Raw genomic sequence first — 12,774 nt, forward strand, 5'->3', positions numbered from 1 at the left:
CACTCACTGTTTACACCTGTCTCTCATCACCTCATTACCTCTGCCTATATATACCTTGTTCTCTCAGTCATTCAGTGTGAAGTCTTGTTTAGTGTCACAACTGAATTTCTGAGCGTTTCCCTGGTTTCATGTATCTTGGCCTTTGATTTCTTGCCTTCTCTGTGGATTACCCTTTTGCCTGTTCCTTCTGTTTTGTTTGCCTTTTTGGACTGCTTGCCTGTGTATGACCTTTTGTGTGTTTTATGGACTATGACTTTGGATTAGCCTTTAATAAATACTGCATTTGGATCTTCAACCCAACCTTCTGTCTCAGAGCAGTTCATTACAGATACACTCCTGTCATGATATCGATACAATATTTATCGTGATATTTTAAGTCAAAATAAGAGATTTTTTTCATTATAATTTAAATAATATTATTGTTATTATTTTAGTATAAGGACACAAATATTCCCCCAATCAACATTATACTGTATATAGTAGGTTAATGTAGTAATGTCAGTGAAACTCTGTGACTGTGTACTTCCTCGCCCACAGACTCTCCCGGTGCTCGCTATGTTCCACCTCTCCTGCTATTAATGCTCTATACATATAAGAATAAACCATCTATAATGAATCTAAAATCAAACTACTAAAACCAAATGTGATCTGGTGAATTAAATTGTGCTTTCACTTTGAGGAGTGTGTGCGCTTCAAATGATCAAAGCAATCCCTCACGGTTCTAATGGCAGGAAAGCGTGTCAAATTGAGTATTCTGTAAATGGTTAGTTCTGCATTCACTCAGTTTCATGTTTTAGCATGTCACATCACATTTGTACATCAATGTGTACTACAGTATGCTTGTCGTTGTAAATCTGTCCATCATATGAAGCCATCGTGTCTCTTCAGAAGACTTGGATTTGGATTAGACGCTCGCATGATTATTTTTTACAATGCCTTTGACATATTTTGGATCTTTTATGTTTGAGAGGAATGGACTTTTAAATGTAGGGAGAGAAACCTCTCAGGTGTCTTGAAAACATTTGTGTCTTGTTAAAGTTAAATGAAAATCGTGTAGGTTTAAAATGACATGAGGGTGAGTGCATGATGACAGAATAATACATTTGTGATTTATACCTACATCCCTACAAACTATTGTTGATTTTATTGTGCTACATCAATATAATTAAGATTTATTAGATTAGAGTTGCTCAGCTCTTTTCTCAGGTAGAGTGTATGATAAACAGTCTCATGTTGGTTATGATGATATGATCATTTATTAGGCCACCATCTATATTCACCATAGCCTTGGTACCCAAAAGGCTTCCAAATCTTTAATGATGAAGCAAAATAATGTGAATGTTGGATTGGTTATGATATATTTTTTAATTGACTTTCATACAAACACTAGCTCATAGCTGAAAGAGATCATGCTAGTCTCCTCTTGGAGGGGGATGTCGTGCTGTAGAGTATTTTTGTGTGTGGATGAGAGGCAAAAATTCTTGTACATAAGATATGTGGAAAAAATCACGGTCAAATTTGGTCAACTTGTACATATGAACATATCAAGTGATTATATAATTGTATAATGATTATATAATGATTATATTATTAGTTCTCTTTCATCATTTCGTGTTCAAGATTCACCTATGGAAAGGGGATCTGTACCTGACCTCTGCAGAAGCATCCAATCGCACCAAGTCTGACAAGACAGGCAGGAGCGCGCAGCCAATGCCCAATAAGGCCCCACCTCTTAGCTACGGGCATATATAGCCGGCATGCGCTCCTGTACATCAGTTGACACTTGCTTCTCGCGATCTCTACACTGACACAGCTCGGTCGAATTTGCGCAGCTCACTTGTTGTCTGCAGGAGGAAATATCTTCAGATCAGCCTCCGTCAGGCGTGACTGTTTCTATTCTGCCAGTTTCTGCTCTCGGAGCCGCCCACGCCTGCCACGATCTCTTATACCCCCAATGTTTACACATGGTAAAAGTAGGAAGAACAGCAAACAAATAACCCTCATCTGTTCTGGTTTCCTTACACCTGGCCCTCACTTTAGGTGTCCCGTGTGAATTCAAACACATATAATGATTCTTTAATAAATGAATATATGTAAATTTTATTTAATCAATAACTTCCAATAAAGGCCGCCCCCCACAGCTGTGGTTCAAACCATAGTCCTGGAGCGGGGTATTTATGACGGGAAAGTGCTGGGAGCTTCCCCTCCGGCCAGAGGAAACCCTTGGGGTGACCGTTTTGTTTTGGCTAACAGGACCTCACTGTGAGTGTGTTGGGCAATCGGGGAACTGTCCAAATCTTTACCATAGGTGGATCTCGAACACGAGATGATGAAAGAGAACAATAGGTTACTGTTGTAACCCCGGTTCTCTGAAACATCGAGTGGAGAGATCCACCAGCTTTGCCCCGCTTGCCGCATGAGAAGCAAATTTCAACTGATGTACAGCAGTGCATGCAGGCTATATATGCCGGTAGCTAAGAGGTAGGCCTTACTGGGCATTGGCTGCGCTCCTGCCTGTCTTGTCAGACTTGGTGCAATTGGATGCTTCTGCAGAGGTCAGGTATGGATGTTCTTCCCATTGGTGGAACCGGGGTTACGACAGTAATCTATTGTTATTTTGCTCAGTTCATGTTGATGGATCTTAGAGGCCCATCAGAGTGTCCTTGACATCTGTAAAAATGGCCACAAAGCCCTGAAAAAAAAAATCACAAACAAATTCAGACTGTTTCACTGTGTTTCTCTCACATTTTTGCAATATGAAACAAAATCCAAACCCCATACATAACATAATACTAATATTCTTTAATAGTACTCACATTTTTGACAAGCAATTGCGAATTGATCAAACTAAAGCCCGGCAGTGCGGGTAAGAGAAAGCCAATCTTCAGCGCCGCTAAAATACAAAGTAGAAGGAGGTGTTCTCTATCAGCAGACTTTGTAAAAACAGTTTGAATTTATGAATACTTTAAATAATGGACAAAATATAATAAATGGAATATATTCAAAATATTTTTACCGTTTAGTTTAGGAAGTACAGACACATTCACTGCCACCACTAACATTGTCTTGAGTGAGTCAGTCTGTACATTGAAAGATTACACAGAGATAAAATATCTTATAAAGATGATCTACCAAAGTGAATATTTCATGAATTGTCACTGTCTGTCTCACCTTGAAATCCCCAATCTCAGATGATCCGACAGTCAGTGTTAAACTTCATGCAGCATTCAGGGCAAAAGACCATGTAGAGGTTCAGAAAACTTACACTTTTTTTGCACATATATTTATATATTCATATATACAGCTTGTGCTTAATATGATTCATGCATAAATACATATTTTTCTTTCTTTATCTTTTGACATATAAGAGGTCATTGTACTAAAAAACAGTTCATTTAATTGAGCTCACAGAGTCCAATGAATCCAATGAGCTTTAAAGCTACACTGTGTAACTTTTTTAGTTTATTCTTAGCTAAAATCACTTAGTTCTTTCAAAAATATATGTGCTCATTAATGTATATTTACTTCTTTCAAGTAATAATGCATTCTCGTAATTTTATAATATACCATTGAAAATACATAAGTGTTGAGGGTTCGGATGGCGGTCGCCATGTTGCTCCTCCATCTTGAAAGTACATTTGCCAAAGAGGGACATACCCGTAAATTCAAGCTTCGCTTTTCGCGTTTTTACACTCGATGGCACCGTGTCGAATGTGAAGAGGAGGATTGCTTGAGGCTGCTATATGATGATGGAGGATCACTCTTAAGCCCCTTTCACACTGCACGTCGGACCCGCAATATTCCCGGAGCATTGCCGGGTCGCCTTCTGTGTGAAAGCAACCAAGTCCCGGAATTGATTACCGAATTCGACCCGGGTCGGGGACCTACTAGTAACATTGCGGGATATGTATCAGAGTCGCCAGGAAAGCGGAAAAGAGAATTAAGACGGCAACGCAACAGGCAAATCAACAAGACAAAAGTAAATATTGGAATGGCCTTTCCAAGATGGAAAGAGCTCATGAGGAGCAACGATTTTAAAAAGAACGCCGACGTTTCCTGCTTTCTTCTCGACAGGTAATATTAATTCAGCCTATTTGTGTATATTGGAAGTTTTATTGTTGCTTGGCTAATTATATCATGGTGTGCTGTGCATAACACTAGAACGACGTCTAGGATAGTTTTCCTCGCGTCAATGATGAAAAAGTATTGTTTACCTTATAACATAAATCCGTGTTCTATGACGGATAACATGAGATTAATATTTTAATTGCATTATAATTTGTTTGCCTTACGCTAGTGATGTCGTACAATATACACAATAACGATAGCACTGATAAAATAACCTGATAGCTGATGTTAGCAATGGACTGGTTAAAAATAACGAAAACGTAAAACTATTATTCATTTTACATAGATCAATTTGATCATAGATCATTTGGTAAATTAAATAACTGCAAATTATAATAGTTTTCAAAAATTACCTCATCACTTGAGCTGAAGCAACACTCACCGAAGAGGTTGAACTGGAAGCCATGACTAAATCGGCCACCGTAGGAGTTGAAACGAAATCGAAATTGAGAGGAGCAGAAACTATTATTCACTGGATGTCATATACCTATACACCACTAGATGGGGGAAAATATCACACAGTGTAGCTTTAACTATAGGCGAGCTGCCCAAGCTCATCGACTCGTTTTGTACTTTCTCCTCTTTATTATGTAACAGAGATAAAGACTGCTGTTCAACACAGATTATTTTATCATGGCAGCTGTAATAATAATAATCATGATTTGATTTACTATTAAATATACTGCATCGTTCTTAGCTTTGAACATCTCATCATTCATCTTCCTAAATTTTTAAACGGACCCTTTTCACATTCACATTTTCCCTAATAGCAGACCAAAACAATCCATGATTCAAAAATTCAAAAAGGGCAAATTATTGAGAGATTGATTACAGCAGTCAGAAGAGAGAATGATGTGAAATGTGTGTAAGAGAAATACAGGTACTTCTCAAAAAATTTGCATATTGTGATAAAGTTCATTATTTTCCATAATGTAATGATAAAAATTAAACGTTCATATATTTTAGATTCATTGCACACCAACTGAAATATTTCAGGTCTTTTATTGTTTTAATTCTGATGATTTTGGCATACAGCTCATGAAAACCCAAAATTCCTATTTCAAAAAATTAGCATATCATGAAAAGGTTCTCTAAACGAGCTGTTAAAGGGTTACTTCAGCGATTAGCATATGGCTTTGTATCAGTAGAAACCCTGGAGTATATTCAAATGATTTTGCTTTCCCCCCTCATATCCCCCTGAGACAAGAGATTTATGCATTTTATTTCTGGAAAAATTCCTCCTAGGATGCAAATTGACGATATTTGCATCATAGGATGAATGTTTGGCCAGAGGCTAAAGACTACAGCCAGCAGAGGGAGCCATTTCCGCATGTTTTGAACCCGCGCATGGGGGATGGAGATCACACTCACAGCTCAGCTCAGCTACAGGCACTCATTTAAACGGAGCTATGGTAAGCAATGTAAGTCCTTAACTTCTCAAATTAATTTCTATGAAAGTTAAGCTTGCAAAGGCATGAACTGAAACGCGCCAGACTGAACTCGCGTTGTGAATGTATGCCGCGCGTGTAGTCGCGATTACCTCAGCTCTCATCACGAGAGCTCATCAGCTCATTTTTTTCACTCCTGCAGTTAGTGCTCAGTGCTGTGATACTCGCGCGGAGACTCACTCATTATATTGAACACACACGTTCAGTTTTTAATTGTAGTGTCTTCTCTAACTCAGTCACAGTAATCAAGTTGGTGGCTTTGGTAATGGCCTCACAGGGCAGCGAAGCATTCTGGGAATTGTAGTCTTTCATCCCCATGAGACAAAAATACATTTTCTGTCTTTTCTCAGTCTAGAAAGCACTAAATTCAAAAATAATTTCACCTTTCTACCACATTGATGACCCAGTTTAAATACAGATTCATCTTCCCAGCGCTGAAGTACCCCCTTTAACCTAATCATCTGAATCAACTAATTAACTCTAAACACCTGCGAGAGGGGAAGACACAGAAATACATTTCTGAACGAATAGGCTGTTCCCAGAGTGCTGTACCAAGGCACCTCAGTGGGAAGTCTGTGGGAAGGAAAAAGTGTGGCAAAAAACGCTGCACAACGAGAAGAGGTGAGCGGACCCTGAGGAAGATTGTGGAGAAGGACCGATTCCAGACCTTGGGGGACCTGTGGAAGCAGTGGACTGAGTCTGGAGTAGAAACATCCAGAGCCACCGTGCACAGGCGTGAGCAGGAAATGGGCTACAGAGAAGCAGCACTGGACTGTTGCTCAGTGGTCCAAAGTACTTTTTTTGGATGAAAGCAAATTTTGCATGTAATTCGGAAATCAAGGTGCCAGAGTCTGGAGGAAGACTGGGGAGAAGGAAATGCCAAAATGCCTGAAGTCCAGTGTCAAGTACCCACAGTCAGTGATGGTCTGGGGTGCCATGTCAGCTGCTGGTGTTGGTCCGCTGTGTTTGATCAAGGGCAGGGTCAATGCAACTCGCTATCAGGAGATTTTGGAGCACTTCATGCTTCCATCTGCTAAAAACCTTTATGGAGATGAAGATTTGGTTTTTCAGCACGACCTGGCACCTGCTCACAGTGCCAAAACCACTGGTAAATGGTTTACTGACCATGGTATTACTTTGCTCAATTGGCCTGCCAACTCTCCTGACCTGAACCCCATAGAGAATCTGTGGGATATTGTGAAGAGAAAGTTGAGAGACGCAAGACCCAACACTCTGGATGAGCTTAAGGCCGCTATGGAAGCATCCTGGGCCTCCAGAACACCTCAGCAGTGCCACAGGCTGATCGCCTCCATGCCACGCCGCATTGAAGCAGTCATTTCAGCAAAAGGATTCCTGACCAAGTATTGAGTGCATAACTGAACATAATTATTTGAAGGTTGACTTTTTTTGTATTAAAAACACTTTCTTTTATTGGTCGGATGAAATATGCTAATTTTTTGAGATAGGAATTTTGGGTTTTCATGAGCTGTGCGCCAAAATCATCAGTATTAAAACAATAAAAGACCTGAAATATTTCAGTTGGTGTGCAATGAATCTATGAAAGTTTTTTTATCATTACATTATGGAAAATAATGAACTTTATCACAATATGCTAATTTTTTTAGAAGGACCTGTATATGTAACGGCGATATTGATAACTGTGGAAATGCGTCATCACAGTCTGTGTAAAGGGTCCATTGTGTAATACTTACTTCATATGTAAAGTGCAGTGTGCATTTACATCGAAGTCTTATACAAGACAGCTCTTAAGAGTTCAAGACAGTTTAGAGTTAATTAGTTGGTCACAACGTCAGGGCCCACACCCGCCTCCATCTGTTGTAGGTGAACCAAAAACAACTGATTCCAGCTCTCAGTGATGTGTTTTGGGTCCCCGCTATGATAACAGTTCCTTTATCAAATGTTTACAAAACAAGTGGGAACCCAGTGTGCCTGCCTCTTTCTCTATCTCTGTTCTGTTACGTGAAAGAAAGTCTAAGGCCTTGTCAGGTAACCTGATAACCTGGTAATAAACCAATATAATCTGCTGCCTGTTACCTGCCAAAATAGGATTAATGTGGAGAAAAAAATTATTACTGTTAAGTTAGCGCTTTTAAACATCCGTTCACTTAAGACAATGTGAACTTATCAATGACTTAATAACTACAAACAACCTAGATTTTCTGCTTCTAAATGAAACGTGGCTAGAAGAAAACTGTAGTGCAACAGTCCTCAATGAAGCAGCCCCTCCTAACTTTACTTTTATGAGTGTTTGCAGATCTGTTAGGAGAGGTGGGGGTGTTGCTGCTCTTTTTAAAGATTTCTATCAATGTAAGCAAGTATCATTTGGTGACTATTTGTCTCTAGAATATCTGGGTATTGTGTTAAAAGGTTCTCCACGCATCCTGCTTATCATTATTTATAGGCCTCCGAAATACTCTGCAGGCTTCACTGAGGACTTTACAGAACTGTTATCAATAATTTCCTCAGAGTTTGACTGTTTTGCTATTGCTGGGGATTTTAACATTCACATAGACAATATTGAATCCAGTACAACAAAAGAGCTTATGACTGTTCTTAACACTTTTGATTTGACACAGCATGTAAATGGACCCACACACAATCGTGGACACACTCTAGATTTACTTATCAGTAAGGGTCTAAACATTTCATCAATTGTTATTAAGGATGTGGCACTGTCTGATCATTTCTGTATTTTCTTTGATATATCAATCTCTCCTGCCATTGAAGCTAGATCTGTCTCTGTCAAAAAGAGATGCTTAAATGAGAACACTAATGTGCTGTTTATGAAGGCTTTATCTCTAACACCAAGCATATCTGCAGACTCTGTTGATTTTCTCCTTGACTCCTTTAACTCAAAAGTTAAGAGTGTAATTGATGATATTGCTCCTCTAAAAGTCAGGAAAAAGAGTACCAAACAAAAAGCACCTTGGAGAAACTCAACAGCAGTTCAAATAATGAAAAGACAATGCAGAAAATCTGAACGCATGTGGCGAAAGACAAAACTTGTAGTCCATTATAACATCTATAAAGACACCCTTCATGCTTTCAATGTTGAACTAGGCAAAGCTAGACAGACCTTCTTCTCAAATATTATAAACAGAAACATAAACAACACGCGCACTCTTTTTGCTACTGTCGAGAGACTAACAAACCCCCCGAGTCAGACTCCTAGTGAAATGCTCTCAGACAGTAAGTGCAGTGAGTTTGCTTCCTTCTTCTCCGAGAAAATCAATAATATCAGAAAGGCGATCAGCACATCCTCTAGTTGCTCTGGGGTCAGTCAGATCATACCAAACCCTCGGAAAATTACCATGTCAGATTTCGACGCTATTGACTGCAAAATTTTAGAAGACACAGTACAGCATCTTAAAACATCAACCTGTGCCCTAGACACACTCCCCACTTCTTTCTTCAAAAGTGTGTTTAACTGTTTAGAAGCAGATCTCCTAGAAGTGGTAAACTCCTCACTTCTCTATGGGACTTTTCCAACCGCCCTTAAAACTGCAATAGTTAAGCCTCTTCTGAAAAAGAGAAATCTGGATAACTCCATACTGAGCAACTACAGACCAATCTCAAATCTCCCCTTCATAGGCAAAATCATTGAAAAAGTTGTTTTCAATCAGTTGAACAAATTCTTACGCTCAAATGGATACTTTGACAATTTTCAATCTGGTTTCCGTCCACATCACAGTACAGAGACAGCGCTCATAAAGATTATAAATGATATTCGCTTAAACACTGATACAGGCAAAACATCAATTCTGGTACAACTGGATCTCAGTGCCGCATTTGATACTGTTGACCACAACATACTTCTAGACAGGCTGGAAAACTGGGTTGGGCTTTCTGGAATGGTCCTCAAATGGTTCAGATCATACTTAGAAGGGAGAGGTTATGTGAGTATAGGAGACCATAAGTCTGAGTGGACGTCCATGACATGCGGAGTCCCACAAGGGTCCATTCTCGCACCATTCCTGTTTAACATGTATATGCTGCCACTGAGCCAAATAATGAAAAAGAACAATATTGCTTACCACAGCTATGCTGATGACACCCAGCTCTACTTAGCTCTATCACCTAATGACTACAGCCCCATTGACTCCCTGTGCAAATGCATTGATGAAGTTAACAACTGGATGTGTCAAAACTATCTTCAGTTAAACAAAGACAAAACTGAAATCACTACATTTGGAAACAAAGATGAAATTCTCAAGGTGAACGCATATCTTGAGGCTAAAGGCCTGATAACAAAAAATCAAGTCAGGAATCTTGGAGTGATTTTACAGTCCGACCTGAGTTTCAGTAGTCATGTCAAAGCAATAACTAAATCAGCATACTATCATCTGAAAAATATTGCAAGGATTAGATGTTTTGTCTCCAGGCAAGATTTAGAGAAACTCGTTCATGCTTTCATCACCAGTAGGGTGGACTATTGTAACGGCCTTCTCACTGGCCTTCCTAAAAAGACCATTAGACAGCTGCAGCTCATACAGAATGCTGCTGCCAGGATTGTGAGCAGAACCAGAAAATATGACCATATCACACCAGTCCTCAGGTCTTTACACTGGCTTCCAGCAGGGGTGGTAAGTAATCAAGTAAAAATACTTTGATACTTTACTTAAGTATTTTTTTCGGGGATCTGTACTTTACTTGAGTATATTTTATTTGCATCTACTTTTACTCTTACTCCACTACAATATTAAAGGCAAAGTTTACTTTTTACTCCAATACATTTCCCCATGCCCGCTCCAAGTATTAAGTATTTATTAGGGGTTCAAGCACGAAGTGCTGAACACCTATTGTATTTGTACTGATTTTTATTATTAGGGGTTCAAGCACGAAGTGCTGAAACCCTATTGTAATTGTACTGATTTTTATTATTATTATTATTATTATTATTATTATTATTATTATTCTCCGCTAAAACGCATCGTGCAGACCAAACCGTAAGAGCTGGAAATTTGAAACTTTGTCAGATGGTAGTACTCATGTTGGGGAGACCCTGAGAAGCTATGACCCCAATTGGCCCATAGGTGGCGCTATAGCAATCAATTGCGAGAAAAGGCTCATAACTCCTAAACCGTTTGGTCCACACTCAAGTGTCATATATCATTGGAAAGCTGAGTCCTTGGCGAACAAAATGTATATCTCAGATTTTATTTCCAGTATGCAAATTTTTTCGCCATTTTGAATTTTATTGAAAACCTACTTTTGCAAACTAGTCCCTGGTTTTTTGACCGATCGGAACCAAACCAGTGTCAAAATGTTCTCTGGTCTCTGATTATCAATAGTTATCAAAAAAAAGTTTAAATTTCGATTAATTTATGCTAATTGGCTTCAAAATGGACGTTCAGGGCGGAGCCTATTTTACTAAAAAGGCTATAACTCAAGAAGGAAATCAGATATCGTCACCAAACTTGGTACACATGTATATCGGCTCAATTTGAGGTCACGATAAAAAAATCGCGATGATTGGCCACTTGGTGGCGCTATAATGCGAAAAAAACATGAAAGGGGCTGTAACCACGCGACCGCTAGTCCGATTGACCTGAAAATTGGTATGCAGTGTCTTGGTCCAAGGCCCCATGTACGTCTATGAGGACATTGGCGTATCTCAAAAAACATGGCCGACATCGGCCAATGAAATTTGAGCACCTATTAGATGGGATTAACAGAGGCCGATCGGAACGAAACTTGATGGGCATGTTTGACTCATGGTCCTAGAGGTCTGTAAGAATTTTGAAAGAAATCGGCCACTAGTTGGCGCTAACGAGTTTTATGGCTCTGAAATCACTTGTTTTTTCACACATCCACAAAATATGCATATCATATGATAGATCTCCTCATGCTGAACAAATTTGCCTCTAGAACCATTGCTGTCAATCAAATCATTAATTAAATATTCACAATTATGTTAAAAAACCTACTTTTGCAAACTAGTCCCTGGTTTTTTGACCGATCGGAACCAAACCAGTGTCAAAATGTTCTCTGGTCTCTGTTTATCAATAGTTATCGAAAAAAAGTTGAAATTTCAATTCATTTTTGCTAATTGGCTTCAAAATGGACGTTCAGGGCGGAGCCTATTTTACTAAAAAGGCTATAACTCAAGAAGGAAATGAGATATCGTCACCAAACTTGGTACACATGTATATCGGCTCAATTTGAGGTCACGATAAAAATTTTGCGACGATTGGCCACTTGGTGGCGCTATAATGTGAAAAAGAACATGAAAAGGGCTATAACCACGCGATCGCTAGTCCAATTAACCTGAAAATTGGTATGCAGACATTGGCGTATCTCAAAAAACATGGCCGCCATCGGCCAATGAAATTTGAGCACCTATTAGACAAGGTTAACAGAGGCCGATCGGAATGAAACTTGGTGGGCATGTTTGACTCATGGTCCTAGAGGTCTGTAAGATTTTTGAAAGAAATCGGCCACTAGTTGGCGCTAACTCAAAAGGGAAGCTCAAAAATTCACGAAAATTGTTGGGTATATGTAGCATGACATGCTGATGAAGCGTGAAAAGTTTTAAAGAGATTGGACTATAGGTGGCGCTATAACTGTTAAAAAGCTATAAAAACCATGCATTTTTTATGGTAAATTGCCTATATTGGCTGTAAATGGACTTTTCCATCTATTATTTCAGTGTTTAAAATCTTGCTAAATAAAACTTAATGTCTTTAATGCCTATGTGCTTAAAAGGCCTTAAACGCTTGAACCCCGCTAAATGCTGCTTGCAGCTTTAATTATTATTATTATTATTCAGCCGAAAAACGCATCGTGCAGACCAAACCGTAAGGGCTGGATACTTGAAACTTTGTCAATAGGTAGTACAAAAATCGAGGAAAGGTTATCAAATTATGAGCCAGATTGGCCTATAGGTGGCGCTATAGCAATCAATTGCGCAAAATGGCTCATAACTCCTAAACCGTTTGGTCCACACTCAAGTGTCTTATATCATTGGAAAGCTGAGACCTTGGCAAACAAAACGTATATCTCCGATTTCATTTCCGTCATTAAAAATTTTCCGCCATTTTGAATTTTGTTGAAAACCTACTTTTACGAACTAGTCCCTGGTTTTTTGACCGATCGGAACCAAACCAGTGCCAAAATGTTGCCTGTAGTCTTTAAATCAACATTCATTGAGAAAAAGTTGAAATTTCGATTCAAGAAA

General features: G+C 39.1%; 1 protein-coding gene across 1 annotated transcript in view; it reads right to left on the reverse strand.

Annotated features, from left to right (window-relative positions):
• Positions 1–2,540: 2,540 nt before the first annotated feature.
• Positions 2,541–12,774, reverse strand: part of LOC137074957 (bactericidal permeability-increasing protein-like) — a 34,809-nt gene continuing 24,575 nt past the window's right edge. Inside the window, exons 13-16 of the mRNA XM_067443064.1 lie at positions 3,172–3,214; positions 3,017–3,080; positions 2,817–2,893; positions 2,541–2,692 (exon numbers count right to left, since the gene is read on the reverse strand). Of these exons, the coding sequence (XP_067299165.1) occupies positions 2,642–2,692; positions 2,817–2,893; positions 3,017–3,080; positions 3,172–3,214 (235 nt within the window). The 3' untranslated portion in view covers positions 2,541–2,641. The remainder of the gene's footprint in view (positions 2,693–2,816; positions 2,894–3,016; positions 3,081–3,171; positions 3,215–12,774) is intronic.

The sequence above is a fragment of the Pseudorasbora parva genome, chromosome 5 (assembly GCF_024679245.1).
Source record: "Pseudorasbora parva isolate DD20220531a chromosome 5, ASM2467924v1, whole genome shotgun sequence".
Classification (NCBI taxonomy): domain Eukaryota; kingdom Metazoa; phylum Chordata; class Actinopteri; order Cypriniformes; family Gobionidae; genus Pseudorasbora; species Pseudorasbora parva.